At 35.3% G+C, this 27172-nt stretch overlaps 1 protein-coding gene across 8 annotated transcripts in view; it reads right to left on the bottom strand.

Annotated features, from left to right (window-relative positions):
- Positions 1–27172, bottom strand: part of USP32 (ubiquitin specific peptidase 32) — an 85357-nt gene that overhangs the window by 15396 nt on the left and 42789 nt on the right. For 4 of the 8 annotated variants that reach the window (XM_026071364.1, XM_026071362.1, XM_026071359.1 and 1 more), the window contains 15 exons: positions 21096–21227; positions 19568–19675; positions 18683–18798; positions 18176–18238; positions 16236–16319; positions 13406–13467; positions 13180–13282; positions 12313–12505; positions 10961–11136; positions 10063–10203; positions 5334–5493; positions 2876–3030; positions 2628–2709; positions 774–848; positions 28–166 (listed from right to left, as the gene is read on the bottom strand). In XM_026071364.1, the coding sequence (XP_025927149.1) occupies positions 28–166; positions 774–848; positions 2628–2709; positions 2876–3030; positions 5334–5493; positions 10063–10203; positions 10961–11136; positions 12313–12505; positions 13180–13282; positions 13406–13467; positions 16236–16319; positions 18176–18238; positions 18683–18798; positions 19568–19675; positions 21096–21227 (1789 nt within the window). Of the gene's footprint in view, positions 1–27; positions 167–773; positions 849–2627; positions 2710–2875; positions 3031–5333; positions 5494–10062; positions 10204–10960; positions 11137–12312; positions 12506–13179; positions 13283–13405; positions 13468–16235; positions 16320–18175; positions 18295–18682; positions 18799–19567; positions 19676–21095; positions 21228–27172 lie in introns of those variants that run through there. The other 4 variants (XM_026071361.1, XM_026071363.1, XM_026071366.1 and 1 more) reach the window with 4 other exon arrangements.

Raw genomic sequence — 27172 nt, 5'->3', positions numbered from 1 at the left:
TGCTAATGGGCTCAAATAGAAGATTACCTGTTAAGTTCATAAAGATGTCTTCCTGAGATGAAATATCGTGTTAGAGGTTGTGTATTACTGACACACTGGATACTAGAGTTCATGAAACATGTGTTACCCAGATTGCTTAATCCAGTAGCACCCTTTTCAGTAGGAACTGAGAGAAAGAAAACATAATTATGACAACTGTGCAGATGTGAAAAATTAATCCACAATGGTATATTAATAAAGTTAAGTTTATGACCTTTTAATTGCATCTTATTCAATTTAATCTGCTCCCAATTACAAGACTGCAGTTAGCACAGAGGCAACAGAGGACAAGTCTGTTCAAAATATCCGCTCTCTTAATTTTACTTAAGTCAACAAAAGGTGAGGTCAGCCACATTTTGTCAAGCCTGATCTAACATGGCCATCTGTACAAGCCATATGAACTATTTTCAGGTAAATAACTATGGTACTGCAAGTTCTGGTTTCATTTGGAAAAAACTTAACTATTCTTCACCTGAGAAAAAGAAAACCCACAAAATAATAAACACAAAATCTAGAATTTGTTAAGTTCCATTTGCTACTGCTGCACCTATGCAACCCTCACACATTTCCAGCATCTAAGTTAATAACACAGAAAGAACAAGCAAAGTAGCAAAAGCATAAAAGACCTCTTTCAATGTTTAGAGCACTTATATTAAAAATAATTATTTCAACATAATATACCCTCTTGAATTTTTCTTCTCATTATAATTCAATTACTGTGCTGAAACACTTACCTTTATGTCTGTCTATTTTACTGCTGTTTGCTATAAAAGACATCTCCTCTGGCCAGCTCATGTCTTTGTTTCGAACTAGAAAGAAATATGGTATAAGGGTTACAAGGATTTTTTTTAACCTACTCCAGAGAGCTTATACGGCTAAAGAGATTTCATTAAATTTTCAACTATTTAAATTGAGATTAGAAACTTGCTTCTTTTTAGCTGGTTATTATTTTTGTTAGTTTTCTTTTCAATTGTTTCCAATCATTAATTACCCCAGTAACTTCTATAGGACGCAGTCTTGAGATTTCTTCCCTGTTGCATAACAAATCTTTTTAGGTATTACTGTAATATTTAAAAAGGCACCCCACCAAACTTGAATGAATCTGTTCAGTTCACGAGTGATTGCTAATATTTTTTGTTGTTGTTACAAAGCAACAACAGAGTCAAGTGTTCTTTAAAACAGTGACAGATTTCACACATTTCATGATAAAGTTGGGGAAAAAATTCAAGCTTTCCTGCACTGGCTTTACCACCAGCTCCGCAGTCATGGATTCTTCTCCCTTGCACTGATACAAAGCGTTTGTATGGCCACACAGCAACCTGGCTTAGGGAACTGACCTAGCTGAAAAGAGGGAGAGGGAGTTGTTTTTCACTAGATCTCCTCTCCGAGTCAGTTCATAGGTAGGTGACAAGTAGTTGTCCACAGGTAAGGAAAGTGGCATAACGGAGGGAGGGCAGACCGCTTCCTTCAGTGGCGGTGTTGACTTCAGGCAGTTTGTTCATCAAACAGGATTTTGTTTCACCTGATACTGAAAGGTACAGTCCATCTCTCCACCCATCAGTTCCCATTTCTGCCCTTGTGTCTGCTCTAGGATTAATGCAGGTACACAGTAAGTTGGATCAGCCACTGAGCCAATTGTAAATTGATTAAATAAGAACTCAGGCAAGTAGCAAAAAGGGCCATGCCATTCAGCACACCAACTTGAGGTATGACATAAAAGCAAACTGAGTGAGGCTTGTACAGAAACAATGCAAAAACCACTTTTGTGTATTTCCTCTAAATATTTATTTTTCCCATTTTTAAAACAAGCATAGCCTCTGCAATATAAGGCCAAGAGTAGAAGGATTAAGTATGTACAATTGTATGTATGTATGTGCTTCCAAATTTAAGTGATTAGATAAAATTCAGGTCAAACTAGCTGAGAAGTCAGCTGATCTGTGCACCCTTCTACCTTTGACAAAGGCCTATTTCATCTGCGACTAGTAGGACAGGACTGCCTAGCATAACAGTGCACGGTGGGAGAACGAGAGACAACGGACCTAAGTTGAAAGGAGAGAGATAAGGACTGGATATAAGGAAAAAAATTTTCACCATGAGGACAGTCAGTCAAGCAGTCAAGTCCAAATGTGTTAGATTCTTTCTAAATGCGAAAAAAAGCAGTTGGTAATGAAAATCTTAAAAATGAACCTGGTTGGACTGAAACAAGCAGTTTTCTTCACCTTCTGCTTCGTATTTAACAAAGTGTTCCTGCAAATATTGTACCCCGTATTCTTGTAAGATTAGTGGCTGGGGGGGGGGAGGGGGTCTCAAATGCTTCACAGAGCTTTCATTCTGTCTCTGGTGTTTTAGGTATTACTGTAGCAGCAGTGGATTATTTGAAGTTTTGGAATTTTCCCCTGTATTGCTTTCAGTATATATAGACAGATGTATATTTACACACACTTCTTCCCCAAAACATTTTCAAAGATTTAATATTTAGGCAAAAGTGTGTTTGTAGTACATATGCATAATTTGTTAAGCACATATATACTCATATAAAACTGTACTTGCTCTTAGTGCATAGACTACCCTATAGGCCTCTTTCATACCTTCTATTACCAAATGCTGCTCATCCTGGATTTTAAGATACTCCAATCTGTGATCTTCATCATCCAGCAAAGTAAGGTAGTTCTGCAGGATAAAAGATACTTCATATAAATATTATTTTTAGATTTGAAATTCTCTGACGATAATTTAATCTCAAAGCAACAAAATTAAAATAGTATTAATAAACTTCTTCACATGTAAGAGTATCAGTGTGTTTTTTTTTTTTTAATAAAAGACATATTGACATTACCTCACTGTTGTATAACCAGAGGCGCATATCCTCTTCTTTTATACGTAGCCTCTGAGAGAGATATTCATGTATCTCTTTAATAGTTTGCATTCGACTAAAGCAGCCAGTATAAGCCAACACTCTTTTTAAAGGAGCATTAGGTGAAGGTACATTCCCTGGGTTCACAATCATAAGAAAAAAAGCAAAAGATGTTCATAACGTGCACACCCATATGCAAAGTGAAGTAAAAAACTGATCACCAGTAACTTACTACGCCTACTGTGCTAAGTACTTTCTGTGAAAAGGAACTATATGCAGTTCTACTTTTATTTACGGACAAAATAATGGGTTGGATTGAAATCAAGTTGTTACTAACCCTTTGGGATGTCTCACATCAACACAAAGCAAACTTGCTATCTACTATCCAAAATTATCACAGAGCAGATAAATTTATTTCCCTTCTAACCAGAAATAACAGAAAATTGATCTATTAAGATTATCATGGGAAGTCATTTACAGGATATTTTAACAGAATTATCTGATTAACAAGCTTTTCTTTCTCTTAAAGATAGAGTATCAGAGACAATCATAATTTTCAATATAATTTCCCATAATCATAATTTTTAATATGATTTCACATTTCACAACAGAAACACTCTTTAAAACTCATGTTCTGAAAACATATTCTGCGAGGATTTTGACCAGAATTTCACAACAATCTTATGTTTGCAATTCAGAGTAATTCCATTGATCAAGATTGTTGCCGTTTTCTATAATATTCGCTCATCTTTAAACAAAAAATTTGCAAATGCTCAGTTTGAAACAGATGAGACCAACTTTACATCTTTTACTTTTTTGAGCTTCTTCAGTTTAAACTTAGAAAGTTCCCACCTCCCAGAGACAAGTCTGTAATATGTTTATGGAAAAGCTTCCATTATACAGAGAAGTCTGATAGGGCAATTGCATTACTGTAAGTAACCACAGAAGCAGTATCATTCTAGATTTGTCATCAAAAGTTTAAAATAAATCAAACAGTATCATAAGAAAAGACACAATATTACATGCGATCTGACAGAAGAGCAAAACTCGACTGTAATCATCTTAGAAGTAAGCAAAGCATCAGTTTTGCTTCAGTATACCAGGCAAAGGACTAATTTTTTTAAAGAACATCAAAAAGCTTTTTCTAAGATTAAGGATCAGAGGATTAGTTGTAAGATTACAGCAAGAAAGCACATTTGAAAAACCTCAAAAAGATTAATAATTGATTGGACAAATGAATTAGTGCAGAGCAAAATAATTCCAAATCAAGATCAAATTTGGTGTGTCAGAAGACCCTCTTTATTTGAATTTGGGCATTTTAGGATGTCCAAACAAAGCAGTTTCCATTGTACTTGGCGAAGTAGGAAAAATGAATTTGGGTAGCAGTTTCTGTAGCGGAACTTGATCAAGCAGGCAGCCACTATCTGCACATTAAGTATGAGATTCTATCAAAGCAGTGAAAAACCAAGCATCTGCATGAGATTTTAAACACACACTAACACTAATATGTCTCTAGAATTTAATCTGCAGTAGGCAAGTGAACCTGTTTCTGGACATATGCTACTGTGGTTGTCTAATCTGCATGTATGCAAACACACATGCATATGAAAATCAGGTATTTCCTTAGACCCCTTGTACAAGCCAAGTATGCAGTTGTGCATACAAACTGGTAAGTGAAAACAAGTCCCTGCAACACTTTTTCAGCTGAAAGTGTGAAAAGCTACAAGCTAAAGATTATTCTATAACCCATGACTTTTACAATCTTTTGGTGAGTACTGTAATTATGTACACTGTAATTATGGCACATATGTTTTAGCTGGATGTTTATACTTTCCACTGAACCCCCTCCACCTCGGTCTCCTCACTCTACTATGTTTATCTTTGCAAACAGCATCAAGTAATAGTCTTCATATTCCACTAATTCAATCTTTTTCTAAAGAGCATTAAATAACTTTGGGCATCAAAAGTCTAGCTGCCCAAGTAACTAAGAACCAGCTGAGGGCTAAATAACAGTTTTGTTTATTAGAGCACTATATTATCAGAGAAAGTTATATAGATACGTATATAAATATATATATATACACACACACACCAATATACAGATTCATGTATTCTATGGCTACATAATTAACTACCAATAGGAATGATAAGTTTTGCCCTTTTTAGCCGATTCTTTTATGCATGCACATTTCTCACTTTCAATTAACCAATCTGTTTGCAGTAACCATGCAACTTAACTGACTTTACTGATAATGCTCCCTCATACCTCCTCCTTCCGAAAGGAGATAGGAAGAAAGCCTTTAAATTTTTACAAAATGTTGATTGTGCCTTACAGTTGATTAGCCGGTGCATAAGCACAGTGGCAGCAAGCTTCTACAGTTGTGGATCTCGCTTTCTTAGAAACTGCGCACTTTGTATTCTTGCTGCATTCTTAAGTTACCTCTAGGTAAATGTTGAGGAAACATTCTCAGGCTCATCATACCCATATTCACCCAGATGTTTGACTGCTGTGTTCGAGTGGCAGGCTGCTGTCTCAGAAAGAGCAGATAGCGAGGAAATAACTCTAGTTCAGGCACATTTGTTTTGCTGTTTTTGATCACCTAGTAAAGACATTTAAAACGCATTTTAGAGACTGCTGTTCCAAATGTGTAGGAAATCCTAACAGGAACAGGACGTAATGATTAAAGCAGAGGTCTAGAAAGAAAAAAAAAAAAGTTACGTTTTACTAGGAGACAAGAAATCCTCTGAACTTCGTATGGGGTCTTCGGCAAATATCCTCAGGGATAACACTAATTTACTGATTCTGAAGTACTTTTTGAAGCTTATTAGTTTCAGATTGTCAAAAGCAAACACTTCATTTAGTGAAAGCATAGCTTCCTGTACAATACTAGGAAAAGAACATATTTATAATTCCCCAAAATATCCATGAACTTACAATGAACCTCATTAATTCTACTCAGTGTATTCTTCAATAAAAAGGTTCACAAATGTTAAAATAAACCCTCACATTCTGAATATGTTTTTTCTGATCTTTTTGGATGACAGGATCCAATTCAAACCTTGATAAAGTTTACTATTATAAGTATATATTAAAACTTACTTTTGTCACATTTTGATATATTGACAGAAAAACCTGAAATTTCCCCCAAGACATTACTACAGCTACTCTAGTCACCATTCCTACAAAGATTTTTCTATCCAAAATCTGCCCAGTTGCAGAGGTATATAAAAGGCAGGAAGACTATTTTTGCGAACATGTGAACCAGAAGAAAACACTCACCTTAAGTTGTGAGAAGCAATATACTGCACTATTGGAATTAAAGTGTATGGTATCAAACTTCAGTTACAAGAAAAACAACTGAGCACTGACATTTTCTGGAAAGAAATAACACATAATATTCCCCTACTGCAGGGTGAGAGACTGGGATTTTAAGTGTTGCCTATATATATGGTTACAAGTAACCAAATCATCTTCATCATCAAGAATTCAAGTGTTCACATAACTAAATGTCAGAATATTCTTTAATTATGGACTGAAAAGACAAATTTAATATATATTTTCTATATTTTTTACAGACTGGAATAAACCCCCAAACTCAAATTCTCTCATTCAGAGATCATTTTCTTCCTGGAGCCTCTTGACAAGAACCATTCTGAATAGAAGTCTCCTTTTTAATAAGGCTATAGTGAAAATCTCAAGCATATTAGTTTGTGTTATGTATAAAGTGATGTGGCCTTTTCTGGATCATGAAAGGTGTTTGTTTCCATGGAGAATGTTTTAGAGGAGGATAACAGAAGCCAGTGATTTTTCACTGTAAAATAATTGCCAGTATTATGGCTAACAGACCAAATTGTTGAAAATTCTATAGCTAATTCCTTCTCATTTGTTACACTGAATACTATAAAAACATCGAAAAAGGCAGCAGCTTAGAATCTGTTTGGAATCAAAACATTTTAAAAAATGAAACCTGTCTTACATAAACATTTTCATCTAACAGGATCCAAAATGCTTTACAATTTACTAAGAATCTACTCTATATATCCAATGCTGGAACTATAAGATTCCAGCTGACCACAAGGTGAATTCTATTGAAGAATGTGAAGCTGAAGGGAAGTGAGCAGGATTTGGTAAGTGACTTCTTAGTACCATTATGACCAGAGAATCCTAATGGTACCGGAAAATGTTCAGGCTATCAAAAGCGATACAGAATCTCCAGAAACGTCCGGCAAGAATAATGGAGGTTTCTTAAGTAACACTCAAGTCTGGACAGTATCTGGCCAAGTCTCAGAGAATTCTTGGTCAACTTAGGCAAAGCATCAGGAATCAAAGCAAAAATTCTGCAAGAACTACTCAGGTTATTCTGCTGAAGGTATCTTTTGTCTGAGCAATGCAATCCCTCTCAAAAGAAAAATTCCCTGTATCTTCAGTCATGTTATTTCAATTTCAGGGCTGCTTGTTCAGCCAGGATTTATCTGGCACCGTCACATACTATTCAGAGATGCAGGCTAGTTTTGCCTTTGGAGATGTAGGAAATGCAAGTACAACGCCAAGAAATGTCACTGGCTGAAAGCTCCTTCAACAGTGTCAGGCTTATCAGAGAAAGAACATATAGATATGGATGATCACTTGAAGAAGAGGTGGTATCCAAGGAATGATGCCGGGGGGGGGGGGGGGGGAGGGGAGGAAGAGAAGGGAAAAGAAAATGTTTTACGTACAGATCCACACACAGTGCTTGTATCTAGCCAGCACCTTAAGTGATACAAAAGGGCCAGGGAACTTTCAAATACTTGGCCACAAAATCCAGCTTTACATCTTATTAAAGTTTCTTTTTCATACAATAGCCTTTTACAAGAACATTGCTTTTATATTTCCTCCAAACGTCATTAATTCATGGTCTGCAAAGAAAGCAGATCTTCCAAAACAAAAACAAAGACCGGTCACTAAAATCCTGCCTTTCAAGAAGAAGTGACCACCTAATCTCTACAGCTACCACCAAAAAAACCCATTCCCTTTTCAGATATTGAAGTGTAGCTCTTACCTAAGACACTGTACGACGAACAAGAAACCACTGTATGGAATAAATTCCTATTCAACAGAAATTAAATAAAGTTTCCAATACTGTGAACAGAATAGTCCAGTGAGTGAATAAATTACTTCCGTTTTTCTTAACTCCAGCCTAATTTTTGATAAATTCAAGATTAATAATTCAAAGCATGCAAGCTTTAGTTCTAAATGCTTATCACCTGGTAATCATTTTGCAATATTATATAGAGCAACAGAAAGATAGCTCAATAAATTGTAAGTAAATTATATAACTTAACAATGACTATTGCTAAATAATTATTGCTTCTCTTTTAGAATATTCTTGCTGTTTTAACTACGCCTGAAAAACATCTCACTGGGATAACACTACAAATTCATCGTTAGTCCACTCAGTCAATTCCATTTAATACGTACCACTTACACACATTCGAAAATTATATTTTGTATTGTGCCCAAAAGCACATTTTAAAGATATTTCAGCTTTAATTAATATATATAATATATAATATAATACCACTGTTATTTACAAAAAGTCAACTTCAGTTCCCCCTCCTTAAAAAAGGAGCAAAAAAACCCTTGTATACAAACAAGTAAAAATGCTACCTTATCTTTTAACAGGCTCATGCTAATTAGTCAATGTTATTGCAAGATAGTAAGTTATTATAAGTAATAAAAAATAGTTGATATAAATTCTGTTGATATAAATTACTGATTCATAAATGCACTTTATTATAGAATGAATATACTTAGGTTAATTGTTTGTAAATCTATTTCACAGTTTTACTGTGATTCACTGGTTTTTCTGCTTATTGTAAAACTAAGAAGTGTGAAAATTCACCACAACCCATTAAATATTAATTCTTTGCTTCCGTAAGTTTGAACAAGTGTTACTGAGTTTGTGCTCAAGAATGAGAATGATCATCACCTGCCTCATCAACAGGATTTTTAGGTACTTTTAAATTAAAAAAAAAAAAAAAAATTGTGATTTTTGCAACACTAGAAAAAACATGACACAAAAGAACAGCTCATTTTAAATATATTATCTGTTCAAAATAACAAATGGTATTCCTACTGCCTTAATACATAAGGGCTCTGGAAAGAAATGAGAATGAGTGAGTGAGTGAAATAAAATCGACATTGATATTTTCACACTAATATTATGGATAAGTAGACTAACAACAAAAGTCAAAATTGAAGAATTAATATACGAAGAAAAGCCTGACTGGATGAGCATATCAGTGAAGATTACTGGTCTTGCTTTTAGCAATGACTGTGGTTAACCAGAATTGTTCTGACGCAGCCTTTGATAGTATATGGCTACTCAGTTTCAGCATCTATTTCTTGAGGAATTGCCTATGATAAATGCTTTCTTGAAAAATATTTGACTGGAAGCCGAACAATTTAAATCAGTCTGTGCAACACACAAAAGTTGATGTGCCCATCCTAAAACTCTGTAGGAATACCTTCTCCTGAAGCTTGTTGCTACAGGTCTGGAGTGTTTCTGAGCAACAGTTCTGATAAAGAATACTCTTTGCCTGTTTTTTTTTTTTTTTTTTTAATTGCGATCACCTAGAGCTATCCATTTTTAGATTTTCAGTCAGTCTGGGGCATTGTGTTTTCTATGATGCTGAACCTGAAGCACAGCCATTGTTAGTTCCCCCCCGCCATTTCATAAAGTTGCAAGAGATAAGAAATGGACGTTCAAAGTTGCAAGTGTTCCAATTTTGATTTTACTGCTTCTTTCTGTTTTCCTTGCAGAACAGTTAAAAATTTAAAGATGAATGTTTTGATGCCACTTGTTTAAACTGCTTTCAAATTTATTTTTGTCTGTGTTAGCAGTCATAGCCAGTTGATCAGCACTTCTGCCCTTTGCAATGTATTTCCTGCAGCATAAACCTGCAAATCTCCTGATAAATGTCCACAAAATTATGTTCATGTCCATTTCTGAGACTGTTTCTTCCCAGTTTGCTCTTTAGATTTTTCATTCAGTCTAGGCATTTGGGATGAAGTGGGAGGTGACCTTAGAAGATTAACTTCTGCAACTGGAAAAAACTCAGACACAATAGCTTGTATACATTATTTCAGCAGTTATGCCAAGTAAATAGTGTCTATATTCACAACTTACCGGCCTAGGCAAGGACAGATTTGCTCCATACCAATGATAAAGTGCTCTCCAAACTGGTTCTGGTACCATTATGTAGTCCTTTCCTTCAATCAGCTGTGGAGACCGCTTTAATCTTCCACCCTCCATTGTTAATGATGCAGCCTTTAAACAAAAAGGGATTTTGTTAAATCTCAAATGCAGAAAATAGTATCCAGCTGCAACAATTTTAGTTCATGAATACAAAACATGTTTTGATTATTAAAATACTTCTAAGTGGCAATTAGAAACTGCTTTTCATAGTGAAAGATGGTATTTAAATGTAACAATGATTAATGCTTGAGTTTTACTATTTACTATTTCTCTGAAAGGTTGTCAAATACAAAATTCCTATTATGTTTCTTCTGTGTCACCTACTCTGACAATTTTGGATACTGCACAGAAAAACCCTACTCATCATTGATGGTACTGGTCTGTGTTTTATGTTTTGTTTCACAGGAATACTGGAGAAACTATCAGTTTGGTGTTATTATGTAGCCAGCTTTCTGTTTTTCATGCAATAGCAGTATGCTATTATATTTAGATTGAAAACATGCTAAAGAAATTAATTATAAAAATATTTTATAAGTAATATTGGAAGTTGTGTTTCCACAGAAGCATTTTCCCTTTTGTAAGTTTTGTGAAGCTATTTAAGAACACTCTGAATGTTCCTCTTCTTACCAAATACTCAAGAATAGCCCCATTAGTAGAACATAATTTTTTCTTTCTTAAAATAAGAGTAAAATCTGAACTTTGATATATGTCAAAGCAATGTTAATCTAGACTTCAGCCACTAGCTGAAACCAACAGCAAGTAAAAAATTATGATAAAAGAATGGTTAAAACATACTTTTCCTGTATTCACATGAGTCAGTTACATTTACCTTCACTGGTTCTTGTGTTACCAGGGGTTGATTATCAATAGCTCCTGGTTTCTGAGGATTAAGTTGTAGGAAACTATTCCCATTGTTTCCAAGCAAACACTGGTTATTATTGTCCGAACTATTATGCTGCCTAGCAAAACATGCATCAGTCCCTGGTGTGCCAGAGTAAAGAGTATCTGGAACAAAACAACAGAAAAAATTCTGTTTTATTTTGAGTCCATAAAATATTAGTGAATCAGTCAAAAAAAAAAAAAAGAAAAAAAAGAAAAGAAAAGGCTAAAACAGTTTAAGATCATTGAAGATGTTTCCAATCCTTAATGCATCAGTAAAACATGCAACTATTCCAAATTACAGAGTAACACATATATTTGCATTCTCAGAAAAAATGAAGAAGTGGATATGAGAGACCTATATACTAAAGCAGATGCTTACACAAATACTGGTTTGAACACAGCATAACTAGGCTTGTATATGCAAATATGTTTGGCATACACTTGTCTGAGTGTCTGAATATCACCAAATCAAATCCTTGAAAATTTTATACACAAACACAAAAATATATGCAATAATGCCTTATTTGTACTTTGTCCTCCTTGAAAAGGCAAAATATTTCTGTTCATATAGAACCTCATTTGGTTAAACAGAACACTAGATTCAAATCTCAGGTTTAAAAAAATCTGTAATCTAAAACTTGCTTCCCTTCTGGCCCTTCCCCTAACCTTCCACCCCACCCCCAAAAAGGATCATCGTAATTTATCTGTTCTAAAAACAAGGATACAATTGTAACATACAGATTTTAAAATACCAGACTTAATACTCAGCTGTCTTACAAGGGAAAAAAGAAAACCCCAAACTCCAATTCTCACAAGAACTGACTAAAAATCAACCCTAAAATCTCTTGTCCTTTCACAAAGATGGCTCCTAGAATCTGCACAAGCTCACTTGCATCACACACATTGTAAAACTGAACATATGTTTCTCCTAAATCTTTTTCTGCTTCTTTCCTTTCTGCAGTATCTGAGATCAGCTCATTGAGGACATAGTACAATACCAACTAACAATGAGCTAGGAAGAATGTAGTGAGAAGGGAAAAAAAAACCCACTCAGAAAACAATGATAAAAGCTATCTTGAAACAATCCCGGAAACAAATCATAGCATAAAAGGTGAACTAGTTTGTTTAAATGAGACCCTTCTGGTTTATCCACCACAGCCTAAGTGACAAAAATCCATATGTAGGCCACTTCTGCAACTTAAACTTCATTATCTTTAGTCTGGAGGAATTCATGCAGTATCTTGTTTTCTCAAATCTGTTCCACATTAAACCTCCAAGGAAATAAGATTTTATGCTTACTGCTGCTAGTAGTCTCTGAGGCTTCTGATGCAGTAGAAATATTATCTGAAAACTTTTCTTCTGTGGCACTGCAGTAATTAAGACCTCCCATTTTGTCTTCTCCCTGTTCTGAAGTACTGGCTGCAGCAGCTATGAGTGAATTCTTACCTCCACTCAAGACAGATGAAGGCTCTATCACAACAGGGTTTGCATCCTAAAATTGGTATAGTTATAAATTAGTTATAAATCAAACATATTTAACATCAGCCAAACCAATCACCAGAATTCACAGCTATGTTGCCACTTTCACATATCACAATGTGATTTGTAGAAAAATATATTTTCCACATCTACTTATTAAGAATCTGCAGAAACAAATCAGCCAAGATTCTTAAACCCGTGGAATAAACTCTTACACACAATATAAAAATTGTGAAATACCAGAATTTTTGCTCTGTCTAGATACCTAAAAAAGGCAACCATTTTAAACAGCTATAATTGCAGACTTGAAACATTTGAAGAATTGTCCTTGAATTCCACATGGTTAAACGAGAATAGCATGTGCAATAACAGAAACCATTCTTCCCTCAAATCTGCAACATTTTAGTCTTCCCTAACTTTGTTTTCATCAGCCACAGAAACAATTTAATATCAGAAGAGGCTGAGAAAAAGAAACTGATGAAAAGGTGACAGCTTAATGAAATTATAGTGAAAAGCTCTCTGTGTGACAATGATTCAACAAAACAATTATTTTTCACTAAGAGACAGAAGATACTTAATTTCAAGCATTACTGGTTAAGCAGTCATTTGCTCTCCACTCTTTTTCCATGAACACATTCCCAAATACAAAAAAATCACTTATTCAGTATACATTACCATTATACTTACATATTTGACGTATTCCTTCCACTGGTGCCACCATGGCATTGCAATAAGAAACCAGTTGTGCCCTGGCTGAAGGCCATATCTGCTTTCCCTTTCTAACCAGCCTCTACACAGAGAATGAACACCATGATTTAAGTGTTAGTTGTATCATGCAAACTACAAATCCCTCTTTTGAAAATAATGGAAGGCGCTTTTGAAACCCATATAAGTTACAGAGCAAAACACACACCTAATAATCTGTCCTTCCTCTTCTGGAGTGGCAGGTCGTAGCCCCAGAACTATATGACACACCTGGAAAAAGAAAGGTAATTCTTATTATAAATGTTGCCACTATGAAAACAAGCATTAGGCAAACAAGAGGAAAAAATCAGTTTTAATGGCACTTTTCAGAAAATTCTTTTTAACTATGTAGCAAGATTACTAAATCAAACAAAGCACTAAACAAGAAATATTTTAAAGCTACCAGATTCACAACCTGCTCCCACTGTTTAGACAAAGATACCAAGAATGCCAAAAGGCCCAAGACAAATCACAGTGAATACAAAATGAATTTTCATTACTTTCACGTCTTAAGAAAAGCACACAGTATGAAAGACCACAATAACTGAAACAGATTTGATGTGCAAAAGGCAAGCCAACTATATGTACTTGGGGGAGAGGAAAGGCAGAACGTGGAGAATGCAAGCCGCTGGAAGAGGATAAGCTAAATGTTAAAAGAAAGAAGGGAGGGAAGGGGAAAAACGGGGAAATCAAGAACACTGAAGAGAAGTGGTTGTATAAAGGCCTGAAAAGGGAAACAGCATGTGGAGAGACTGAAGGGGAAGTTTAAATGAGTCCAACCAACCAGTCACCAGGGAAACTGCTCTCAAAACCATAGAAAGCTTTTTGAAAGTCAAAAGGTCCCTCGACTTTTTTTTTTCTTCTTCTCAATGCAGAAGAAAAAGGCACCGTCTCCTAGACAGCTGCCCAAGCTGGGTGGGGCTCTGTTCTGAGCACAGGGCGGCAGTCCCAGAGGGCTCTTATTTCGCTCCTTTCTATCTAGAGAAAACTGTCATGCCCTTGGCTGCAGTCGAGTCTCTAGCGAGGTTCTCTCAGCACATGCCGCAGGCACCCGGCACGCGGTATGGAGCGATGAGCAGAGGGAAGCAGACCCTACGGGTGTCTTTGTTTTCCGTGTAGGGAGGAGGGTCAGCTGTCTCAGCTCCAAGACAGTTTTCAGATTGGTTGCTCCCCATAACATGATTTATAGTCTTTTCCTTATGTCTTTTTTGAGGCTATCAATTTGCATCTCAGCTGGAGATTTCTAATGACTGGTGAGATATCTTATTTAAATTTATATTACAGTGTGAGACCATTCCACAATCTGAATAAAACAAAGGCCGTTAGCTGCTGGAAGCAACAAATTTTCCAGCACACACAACACAGCTGGCTGTGATGTTTCTTTTTAGACTGATGTTACCTTGTACTGGTATTAGCTTCTTCAGATAAACTGCCCCGGCTGCAACCAAACCAATTTGTTGAAAAGCTTTCCAATGTGCTTTACTAACACTACTTAGCCTTTCTGTCTGCAGAAGAGACAGAGAATCTCATGACAGTTCAAATAAATTCCCAGACAAATCAATGGCAGACTTTGTCCTGTGCCAGTATGCTGCTGAGTCTGCAGCATGAGACAAGGGTGCCTCATAAGGTAAAGATACCAAAGGAAATTAAAAACAAAAATCTAAAATGAAAATGCATCAACTCTGTCAGGAGAAAAAATATTGCAGAGGAGACCTCCAACAAGCAATGTGGAACAACTGCAACTAATCATCATTAAGGCAAATTTATCAAATGTTCATTTGTTCTACCCCCAATATGCATAGATATTTGTTAGTTAATCAACATTAAGTTATGACAGGATGTTTGACAATAGACAGTGCAATGATAAAGACAGCCTTTCTTAAGAAGGTTACAAAAGATGAGCAAAAACTGATGCAATTAGTGATAAAAATTATAGAACTTTCTGATTTTATTCTCTTCAACGGTAGTATAGCTGATCGCCTTAGAATACTCTCGCTCAGTCTACCTGAAGTTTTAGGAAAAGTATAGTTCAGAATACAGTCTGAAAAGTAGTCTAGAATTATTACCAGGAGAATGAGTAGTATACTATTCAGGTAGGCTCTGGCAATAATCATTTACTGTTTCTTGAAATACCACACAGCCTCTTTCAGAAGAAATATTTTCCTGCTAAAACCTGCCTCTGTAACTGATTAAGCTTCACTGATAAGATGAGAGCGGAGCCCACTGGTTCTTCCCCACCCTCACTGAAAAACTGAGACTGTCACAGAGGGCTGGAGGTGAATACTAAATTAGACCAAGTCTTCAAGACTCCATTAGGATTATTACTATTTATACTGAAGGTACCAAGTTCTATGGAAAACTGGTAAGGAAAAAATTACAATGAATCAAAATACTCTTAGAGGTTTACTTTCTACACAAAGTGAGCCAAGCACTAAAAAGACTGTTTTAAGGATTTTTAAAAATCCAATTCGAGCTCAATTAAAAAAGAAAAAAAATCCAGCGCACACTAGTCCCCAGTTTCTGCAACATGATAGTGAAATGATATCATAGCTTTCAAGAATTGCTCCAATAAGAAAGCAATGAAAGGCTCCTTAGACAGCCTTTACAGAAAACATAAAGGGAAAGCGGTAAAGTGTTAGCAATACCTTTCCTTATTCCTGTGTCACTTTCTTTGCACAGATTTGGAAGAACAACCTTTTAAGGAACACAGTCTTTTTCTAATGGAAAATATAACTGCTGATACACTTGAAATTTTCTTTCATTTTATAAACATTACACTACATTCATTTTAACAGATTATGCTTTAGGCATCTCCATACACTGAAAAGAATAACAATCAAACAGAGAATCATTTAGTCAAGGTAATGCACACTCGCAAAAACACATAGTTTATTGCAACAGACAAAACTAACCATGTTGGCACAAATACTGATGCTGTACTTCAAGGCCAGATGAGTTAATTACCATAATTTTCAAGTTTAAATTTTCTCTAAATATACCTGAAAAAGTAGATTTAAAAATTCATTGGCAAGAGCACTCTTCACACTCCATATCTGGTAGTCTTCCAGAGTTAGATGTCCAATCTTAAAGGGTGGGCAAGAAAGGGAAAAGAAAAAAAAGCATCAAACCGTTATCCTATTTCTATTAAAAAGCTATTTAAATGTGTCAAAAAATTAACATCTACCACACTTATAACAAAGCTTGATCCAATGAAAGAAGAAAAATCCAGATATGCTAGTTTTAGCATAACACACGCAACCTAAAGAACCAAAAATCTTTGAGAGTACACAGGACAAACTATGCACAGCACATAATCTTCGCTCCTAGTCTACATCATTCAGATTTAGTTACTCACGCTCAATTGCTGTCATACTTTCTCAGACTACGAAACCTGCAGAAGCAGCATGCGACTGATTGCTCAGGGCAATCATTTTGTAGGAAACAAAACTACTCTAAAACTTTGTTCTTCCAAATAAGCTCTGAACATACAGATACTTGTACCCCTACAGAAACCCACCATCATCCCTGTGTGTTGGGAAATCAACAAATCCCAAGGCATCAGCTCCTTATGGTCTTAACTTACAACACAAGTGTTATGAATTCTGGTCATTGCAAAGTTATGGTAGCATAACTGACCACTGTCAGAATACCTGCTGACTTCCAAAAATGCAGTAATATGATCAATTTAATATTGTGATAACATAATATAATCCATAACCATTTTTACAGCAGTAGTGGTTACTCTGCCCCTTCTCACAGGCTGTTTTCTCCAGAGTTCACAGGTCAAATGAGCTAACATGGGAATAGAGGTTTAGTAACTCACGTAATAACTGCATCAATAGCTCTTTCGAGCACTACATTCAGGACTCACTGAGAAAGATATTCTGCAAACTCTGGTCTCTTCTGTTTTAACTCCTTGTGGAAATGAGACTGCTATATGCTTACTTATACACTACTCTTATTAAACTAACAAACAGGAAAAACCTTGAAGGATGAAGAAAGAGCTTACTAAAACCGTATTTTCTATTGCTTTGGTAATGAAAGAGCTCTAATAAAATATTTGCCTGCCACTTTGCTGGAATACAAGCAGGCAAGGCGACTATTCAAAGGAGTAATTAAGCACTTCTAGCCATTCTTTACAGTTTTTCTTAAATAATTTATAGTTTCCAGACACTCTTCCTCTTATAATTTGTGAAGCAATGGATTAAATAACGGAAACAACTTCCCATATATTATGTGCAGATGGTGGTGCCTATCTCAAAAAAATAAGAACATAATTATAGATTTATACAAAACTAACTATAAAGCACAATATAAACTATCAAGATGTGTTACTTTGTATGTCTGTCAGGACAGTCAAGATGGATTGCTCCATACTTTCACAGATGCTTAGCACTAAGACCATACTGTGGTATATAGTTCACTGTGTGTACATAAAATTATCCACAAACAACATAGCTTGATAATGATAATGTGTAAGTTACTACTGAATTAATACAGTCCTGTTCTAAGATAGGAAGATAATATGTATTCTTATATAGCATAAAATAAGATACACTAGCACAATATCCCTTTTTTAAGATTATTTTTAACATGAAATAAAAAAAGTTTCTTCAGAAAAAGTCAAGCATCAGACTAAAAAGTGGTATTAATTATGCATAGTAAGGCCTAGTAAACAGCATATGGTTCAAATCTATTTCATCTGGTTATATATTTTTGGTTTAGTTTCATATATAAAAATGGCTTATAAAATTCAAACACATTCTTTTTCTAAAAGAACAATGTGGAAAATTTTAATGAAAAACTGACGTTAATTGAAAGAGATTCTTTTATTGACACATCTCTACTCTAAGGAAATGGCAAGCTTTTACCTCTTTCTTGAATTAAACTAAATATACTAAGACATAAAAACGACAAGAAAAGAACAGTGAATTCTTACCTTTGTGGTATCGTGCATATTCAAAATATCTTCTACAATTTCGGACAAATCCATGTCCAATTCCTTGACAAACACAAGGATCAGGAAACAGAATTAAATGCTTAAGGCACACTCCAGAGCTATATGTGTTCAGAATAAAAAAAAATAAACTGCAAGAAATGTTGACGACACACTACAGCACTATACACTATAAAATTCGCAACTGAGTGCTTCTGGGCAGTTATATTTTTGTACCCAAGGTTTCTTTATATCACACAGAACAGCAAACATTATAGCCAAATAATTCTACTTTGATTAATGGTAGTGCTAAGTTATGAAAGGTCAGTCACATTACACCCAGTTAAAACTACTCAGTTATGATAGCTCAAAGAAGTGTGTATTTCACTGAAACCACCTTCAAGCAACCTTCACATCTGAAACAAAAAAAAGTCAATTTCTAATTTCATCATTTCAAAGGATGACTTTAGGAAACAAGAGCAAATGACTAAAAAGCCAGATATGACTTACAGGTATTTTATCAGTACGGTTATCTTTCCAGACTTCTAAAAGTGCAACCACCATTTCTTTAAGTTCAGTGCGAGACAACACACCATCCCGGTCAATGTCAAAAACCTTGAAGCAAACTGAGAAAAAAGAATATTGCTTTTGTACGTTAGTACTACTCAATGACTATTTTTTAATTTTTTCTTGCAGAAAGTCAGTCTACAGAGTCACAAGAACATGATTTAGTGCTGACAGTTTTGATGAGGCCGGATGCATGTATGGTAGTGAGGAAATGGAGCAGCTGTGTTTAATAAACTGAAATCTATATTCCTGCAATTTTGTGCTGTGTTTTCTGATGTGACCTAGCAAGGAACATATGTGCATCCAGAAATTTCCAGCGAATGGTAGCATTTAAGTTGCAGTAATACATAGCTGGAAGAGCACAGAACGAAGGTATTTCAAAACGCAGGAACCTTGCAGGGAACCAGCTGAAAAATGGGCAGTAAACAAGACAGAACGCACTATTTACCGCAAGACAGTCAAGTAGATTTGCTTTGTATTATACATAATGAACAGACAAATGTTTGCACCTTCCACTTTGTGTATTGACATACACACCTCTGCATCATGATGAGTTAAAACTGCAAGAAAACTTCTGAAATAATAAGCTTTTTCCAAAACTTTATTATTTACATAAAGTCATGGATAAAAATATACTGAATTAGGCTTAATCATGTTTTATAAAAGAAAACCTTCATATTTCAACTAGCTTCAACTTCTTAGGTCTGTCATCTCCCAGATACACACTTATTCTGTGGCAAAGATTTCTAAAATGTGGAAACAACTAAACTTAATTGCTCAAACTGAAGAAGTTTTTTAAAACTAATAGTTAATATTTTGCACACTTACATTTTTGCCTTTCTGCCAAGGGTCCCCTGCAACATGCTGAGAGCCCACACGAAATTTCTTTAAAATCTATGTGATTGTCCCGATTTTCATCAAAGGCATTAAACAAACCTGCAAACCACAAGCATCTCCTGTTACGAAGCCTGGCCAAATAGTTGACAATAATACTTAACATTTATATGAAGTGTTGGTTTACTTTTTCAAGGACAGGTACAAACTCATGATTATAACTAATCCCTGATAAGTGTAATAAAGATAATGAAGCACTAATAAGAGCATTTTATAGAAAAAAAATGCAAGAATTCTGAACAACAGCCCCATTCTCATGCCTTCCTTGTATTGACTGATTCATAGTAATGTGCATCTAAACCAGCATGGTTAGGACAAGCATTTTCCTAAGAGCTAAAGGACCAGAAGAGTAAAGGTACTCAGATGCCAAGATGGCTTTTCCAAAGTGCCTTGATACAGACTCCTAGGAAAATCATTGAGTACCTTTGCAAATTTGGCCCTAAGGGAGTTAGAAGTTTCAGTCACACTGGCATAAGAGTTTTATTCATTCAGCACATATAACACTTGCTATAGCATGAGGTATTTTTTAGCATCAATAACCCAGTTGCTCTATCCATAGGAGACACAGACCATGAGCATAAACCATTCAAGTTTCCCCACAGCAGTTGCATAAATTTGTATTACTAAGTAGATACAACACACTTATGAGCACACTTATGGGGATATATCCCAAATTGAACTTAGGTATAAATTCTGTTTTTCTAACAGTTTGCATCTGCTGCAGATGAACTACCCAGTTTCTACTTATGGTTGACACTTGTCAATAAAGTTGATAATTTGGTGAAAAAAATTGTCACTTTAGGACTGCAGATACACTACGGAAGTGGAATGTTAAGTCTCTAAATTGTGCAGTAAGTGACGATTAGACAATTACAACCTCCAGTTATTAACAGCCTGGCTTCAACTGGAAAGACCAACTTGGTTATTAATGCCTCTACACTGCAATACAGTAATCCTTCTGAACAGATCTTCCTTATTTTGTACTATTAAAGAAGACTGTTTCATTGACTGTATGATACAGCTTCTCACAAAATAAACTGTCATTTCACAGATGAAACTGGCATTTGTCACTTAAAAAAAATGTGCTTCTACTTTACCACATTCAGAGGCACAGCAGGTTATTTTGTCATATTACAAAATCTTAAGGAATCCAATGAAAAATGTCAAGAAACTACAGGGCAAAGTTATACAAAATATTTGCCCTATTTCCTGCCAAACTGGAAGAATGCAACAGGCAGAAGGATCGCTTCCTTTGCCATTCCCAGCAAATACAGATTCTCAGACACCTTCTGCATTTTCAAACATTTAAAACTCAGAGAAATTAATCTTAATTTAAGCTTAAAATAAATTTTAAAAGAAACAAGCCCAGTTTTAAAACTCTAAAGTTAATAATTTGGGAAACATCAGGTATTTAAGCCCACACCAACATCACTTTATCAAACATCTTATCAAAGTTCCATACCTTCACTCAGAGATGGATGAATAGGAGGGGAAACTAAGGGGGCAAATGTTTCTAAATCAAAACGTCCAGTTCTTGATTGAGCTTTTAGCAGCCAATATCGTTTTTCAAGATCAATGATGTCGGATTCTTCCACTGCATAATCAACAGAAATAAAAGAATTTGGTAATATCTAGACCATGTCAGAGCTCAGCACTAAATAAAAATGCAGCATTATTTCTTCACAAAGGGGAATGGTGGTAAAATTTTATGTTTGATTCCTGCACGTACAAATTAAGGAAAAAAAAAGAGAGAGAGAGAGAGAGAGAGAGAGAGAGAGAGAACTGGGGAGAAATAAAGTTATAATTTTACTTTCTTTACCCACAGAATCATCTCAACTGTTCGATATCTAGGAGCATAAAATCAATAGTATGTAAGCATAAGTGTCTAGAAGTACCACACAAATGAACTTTGCTCACTGCTAAAGGCTCCAGCTGTCTCTTCCAAGAAGCTTATTTCTTCCTGATAAATTGAACAGGCAGATTATATGTGCAATATCATATTTTCATAAGATATTCAGTATTTAAATTTTCTAGAAAGGACGCAAAGTAGCTTTTAAAAAAAATCCCCAAACTTTTGTGGAAAAAGAACAACTTAGAACTTGACTTCACTTGAAAAATTCATCTTTGAAATTTTTAGCCTACATACATAGTAATAAGGCTAAATTTTAACATGATATTTAGACACAGTATCTCAGCATTAGTTATTTCCATACATAAAATATTTAATTTCACTTTATTATTTATACTACAGATGCACCAAGAGACTCACAGTCAACTTTGAGGAGTGATTGTACCAACCTAGAAGGCACTTTATGCTGAGAAACTTATAATCTAGTTTAATGAAAGAAAAAGAAAGCAACGAGTAAAACAAGGTGCTAGGCAAAGGTAGAAGAAATAGCCACAAGAATTTGAGTTTTCTTTCAAACCACCATATACAAATGCCATTAAAAAAAATTTTTTTTTAAGGAGTCTTATATTTCTATCCTTGAAATTAAAACAAAAAATGGAAAAAATATTATTTCTACTCAACAGTATTTTTAACCTTTTCCATATGCAAGTGTGTCACAACACTGCTTTAGGATAGTGCAAGTTAATTGGTTCTCCAATAGATATGTAATGACAGAGCTGTCTATATTAAGAACCACTACGTGTGATCCCATTCCCAGATGGTTCTGAGCCTTTAAATCCATGCCAGCTTTCTAATAGGTTTAACTTGAGCTATTTGGCCTGGTTTAGTCTACAGAAACAATAATAATCCTGTAAAGCTTAAGAACAGAGGAGATAAAAAGACCACATGGAAAATGAAATTTTATTGATTTTTTTTCTATTTTTCTCATTGACAGTAGTAATTAAATCAGAGTAATAACTTAGGTAACTTACAATTAGCACGACCTGGCTGTAACACCTCAGCAGGCATGCAATATAATGCACTGCAAACTACACTATGCCTTGCCCACATCAGCGCAAAGTCTGGAAAAATTATAACAAAATGTTAAAATCTGAAATGGGGGTGGAAGAGTATGCAGGGTTTGCATCTCCCTGTAAAGTACTTTTCAGATGGTCTGAAGAGAAAATTAACACCAGTGGAAATGTCCTTTTCCTCTGTGCATTTGGCACAATCACTTGACAGACCATATACCAACATGTAGAACACCCCACCAACGCCACGCTTTTAGGGACATGTTAATCCAGTCTAAGTTCAGGCTGCTCCGGACGCCTACCCTTCCCTTAACTCCAGGCGTAAGCGGCAGCATGCTCCCTTGCACTAATATCAGCTACTGGGATGAGGTGGTAAATTAGACAGGGAGCTGATCCAGCCGAAAAATGAGCCGGATTTCCTTTCTTCTCTCCCCCTCCTGAAAAAGTACTTTCAAGCTGGATAATTCCCCTATCTGGCTTACATCTCCTAGCTCTTGATTTTGTAGTAATACATATGAAAGCAATAATCTAAACATATAAAAGAAGGTTATTCCACTAGGAATCAAGAAGGAGAAACAGAATATATATTCCTTTGAAGATCAGCGCGCAGCAGTAACATAGATGCCAAAGAATGTGCCGCAGATGCAAGCGGTTTCATGAGCCTAAGTAGAATGGTCAAGGGAGACCGAAGAGAGTACTGTATCTGGTGTGTTCTCAGACATATGGGCATGTCATGACAACTTAATGACACACACGTCCCACAGTGGCAAGAATATCAACAGATGAGAAAAACTGCCAGATAAAATACACTTTCCCTCAATCTTGTTTTGTCTACAGATATCAGGGTGCTACAGCACTGATAACAAGGAGCTCTCAAGATACCACATTAGGACTAGACTTCCAGCATTCTGCAAGAGATGCAAAAAAAAAATATTCAGAGTTTCAAGACCAGAAATAATCAAAAACAACAACAAATCAAAGGTAAAAGCTACTTTGTGAGACAGAGTCCTAAGTACATGAAGAGATCTGTAAAACCATTACAGTATCTAAACAATTGCTTATAAAGGGCAAGTTTATACTCTTATTTTTAAAGAAAATTTGCATGCACATGTTATTGCTTTCATTAGCAAATACAAATACATTATGCTAACACTCTTGAAGATGAGCATGTAAATCAGTTTGTTTGCTTTTAAGCTACCTGTGTGACTACACATAGTTAAAATCAGGAAGTAAAAGAGTTAACAGGGCTGCTGCTTCATTCTTGAAATGATTCAATATTATAAGAATATTCAGAAAAGACGAGGAAGTTCACACTGTCTTTACTGAAGAGTAAACCTTAGGAGCAGACACTTGCTTCCTCTAGCAGGTGCTTTATCTTTAACAATTAAGAACTGAAAGGTGAATGGTCTCGCAAGATAAAATATTCTCAAATATCTATAGTATAAGCTAGTTCTACCCCACTTACTAATTGTATTTGACAGCTAGTATCTACAGAACTACCTTTATTGCTCTATCAATTTAATCTCAGAAAAGACAGGTTATCAGAAGGCATCTTATCTGCATTCCTGTCGAGCAGTGACTGAAATTACATGGTCATTAAAAAACAAAGCTTTTCCAAATCATCACATTCAAAAGAATAGCTGCTAAATATGAACATAAGTGCTACATTGATAACGTAGCCAGGGCAGGTCTAGTGTACCGATTACGCTCTCACAAGGAAAAGTCAAACATTTTAGAAAGTAGACTGACAAAGCAGTAAAGAACACTTTCTGTATTAATTAGACTCGAGCAACTTAAACTGAACACATTTTAAAAGTAACACTGTGACAGAAGAATACTTTTCATTCACGGTAACATGAATTGTAGTCCATTATAACAGTTTCATTTACATAAAATACACAAAGATTTACTGCATTATAGTACATGTGAATGTTTAACTCTGAAGCTGAAGAGCCAGCTGCTAGGCAATTCTGTTTCTCCAGAGTGATTTTTTGCATATAATCTTGCAAATCAATTTCAGTATATGTAGTGCATCAGATATTCCTCATTACATTTAAACGAAATGGAATCAAGTAATTTATGGCCTACATATTCCATTTCAGACACTCAGCTTAGGACCCACTGAGGATGTCAGCGATTCAAAATATGCACTGCACACAATTTCCTTACAATTGGCACATACAAACTGGAGCATCAAAAGAAAAAAAATCACCCTGAATTTCTAAAAACAGTGCACAGTATTCATAATCCATATTCCATAATGGCTCGACTGCCAGCACGTTTTCAGTAGTCTTCTGTAATTTATGATATATACACATATAACCATATTTGTTATTGAAGCTTAAATGAAGCATGATAAAAGCAGACCATACTTATCCAAACATACTAATGTGTATGAAAAAAGCCATCTTTTTATAAAGAGGTTTATCTAGATAAAGTATTTTACCTCTTCAAAGCATAAAATTTTTATTTTCCTAATACCTGTTCAAGTCACATCAGGAAGCGTGGACTTTTATTCAGTAGTGCAAATTCTGAATAACTTATGATTAAAAAAAATGTATTTTATAAATACAATATACTCCAAAGCATTGGAATAAACTGGTTTTCTAGGCCAAGTAAGCATTTATTTTCATCAATTGTATGTGATATGATCCTCTGAGATCACACTAAGATATTATCCATCTGTGAAGTCATGATTAATATTTATTTTTGTGCAAGTTTAGAGCATATACTAATAGTTTACTATCCTATGCTCTTCTTTCACTCCTCTCACCATTTGTCCACTAAAAACATGAAAAATTTTCAGATCTGTAAAATTTTAAAGAATAATATTTTATAGTTCAAGTTCTCTAAGAATAGCAGTTAGAGAAGTTTAATCAGATGAATAATAATGTCAAGTACACCTCAAGTTACAGTCTTCATATAGTAAAGGAAGAACAGTAAACAGAACATCTGCAGCAAGAATATGCACCTGAGAAACCGTAAATCTCCTAAAAATAAGTTTAGTTTAAAACCAGCTTCTACACTGATCAACTGCACATGATAAACACTAAAACAAACACCCTTCAATTTAATGCCATTTTCATGATATGTACTTCCTTCTTAAATGTTACATAGGTAGCAAGCCATGAATATTCTTCTTTCTTAGAAAAAAATCATAAAAATAGGGTCTTTTTCAGGCAATATTTATTACAATTCTGTATAACATCAGAATTAACTGCAGACTTCAACATATTTTAACAATTTAACGTTTACCCACCTAATGGCACAATTCTCTCTGGCTCACAACAGTAGAAGCATACCATATTCCCAACATTTTAACTGAAGCTCGGTTTGTTTTTCTGTTCCCCATGATATTCTCCAAGCAAATCCAGGTCCCAATCACATAAAGGGCTCTTCATCACCAAACGGCTGACTGAGAACCAGAAGACCCAACGACTGAACAACAGTATTTCTGAACACACACCGTTGTTAGTTGCTTTCAAACTAACTCGGAGAAGATTCTGGGACCTCAGCCATAGAGGGCTGCTTTACAAGATATCAAATAACCTGGGAACTAAGAGGATAACAAAGTGGCAAGATGCAGATTAAGCCACACTAGGGCATTTTCTTATTGGCCTAGCCTGCTGTAATACTATTTTTTTTTTTTCTTTTAAAACAGAACAGGGCACACACAGAAGTGACTATTACAACTTCTACCAAGACTGTGGGGCCTGCCAGCCACTACCATCTGGCTGTGTGCCTAGGAAAAGACAGTACATGCGTCTCAGTGCCTTAATAAGATGGGAACACATAAGAAAAAGATATGAAACACTAAGATGCACCTCAAAGCACAAGTGTTCACACACTTGGAAAAAAAAATAGCACACAACTAAATAAGTTAAAGTCACCTCTGTAAAAAAACAAACAACCCCCCCCCAAAAAAATAGATCTTACAGTATAGATACCAGAAGTATCTTTTAGTAGCCTTACAGACATCATTAAGAGATAGTGTTTCAAGGGGGGGTACCAAAACATAAGCATGCAAGCTACAGAACAGGAATCTACATCTAGACAGACTTTTAATATAAGCAACGTTAAGTGATCACCTCATTTTGCTTACCTTTCACAGACTCACAGCTTGATATTGAGATAAAACTCTACAGGTTTATAAACCCATCTTTGACAGGAGAGGTTACTTGCACAACACTGAGTTTCAATTTCATATATTATTGTTTCAAAAACGCACTCTTGCATTTCAGCCATATCTTCTGGTTATCCAGACCTCCCCTCATTTATTATGTTAAATTAGCAATAACCATATGTTCTAAAATACAGTCATTATACCCATTATACACCGTCTTACTGGATCTCAATAAGTAAGAGCCATTAGAAAAAGCAAGGGCATGTTGATTAATTTTTCTGATGACAGAAGAGAGGTTCTTTTTAATTCAAAGGGGAATTTGGATGCTGCTTAACAAGAACTCAGTGACACAAGAACTGGAGTAACAGCACAGAAGTACAAATTATACAGCCTGTCAGTTTGAAACCAATAACTTCTATAATAAATGGGAACCTTTCCCTGTTGAAAATGACTGAGAAGAACCTGAATATAAAAGCCCATCATGTGAAATACTGAGA

The sequence above is a fragment of the Apteryx rowi genome, unplaced genomic scaffold, assembly GCF_003343035.1.
Source record: "Apteryx rowi isolate R43461 unplaced genomic scaffold, aptRow1 scaffold_324, whole genome shotgun sequence".
In the NCBI taxonomy this organism is placed as follows: domain Eukaryota; kingdom Metazoa; phylum Chordata; class Aves; order Apterygiformes; family Apterygidae; genus Apteryx; species Apteryx rowi.
Note: the sequence above shows the minus strand (reverse complement) of the source record. Positions and strands in the feature narration are given on the sequence as shown.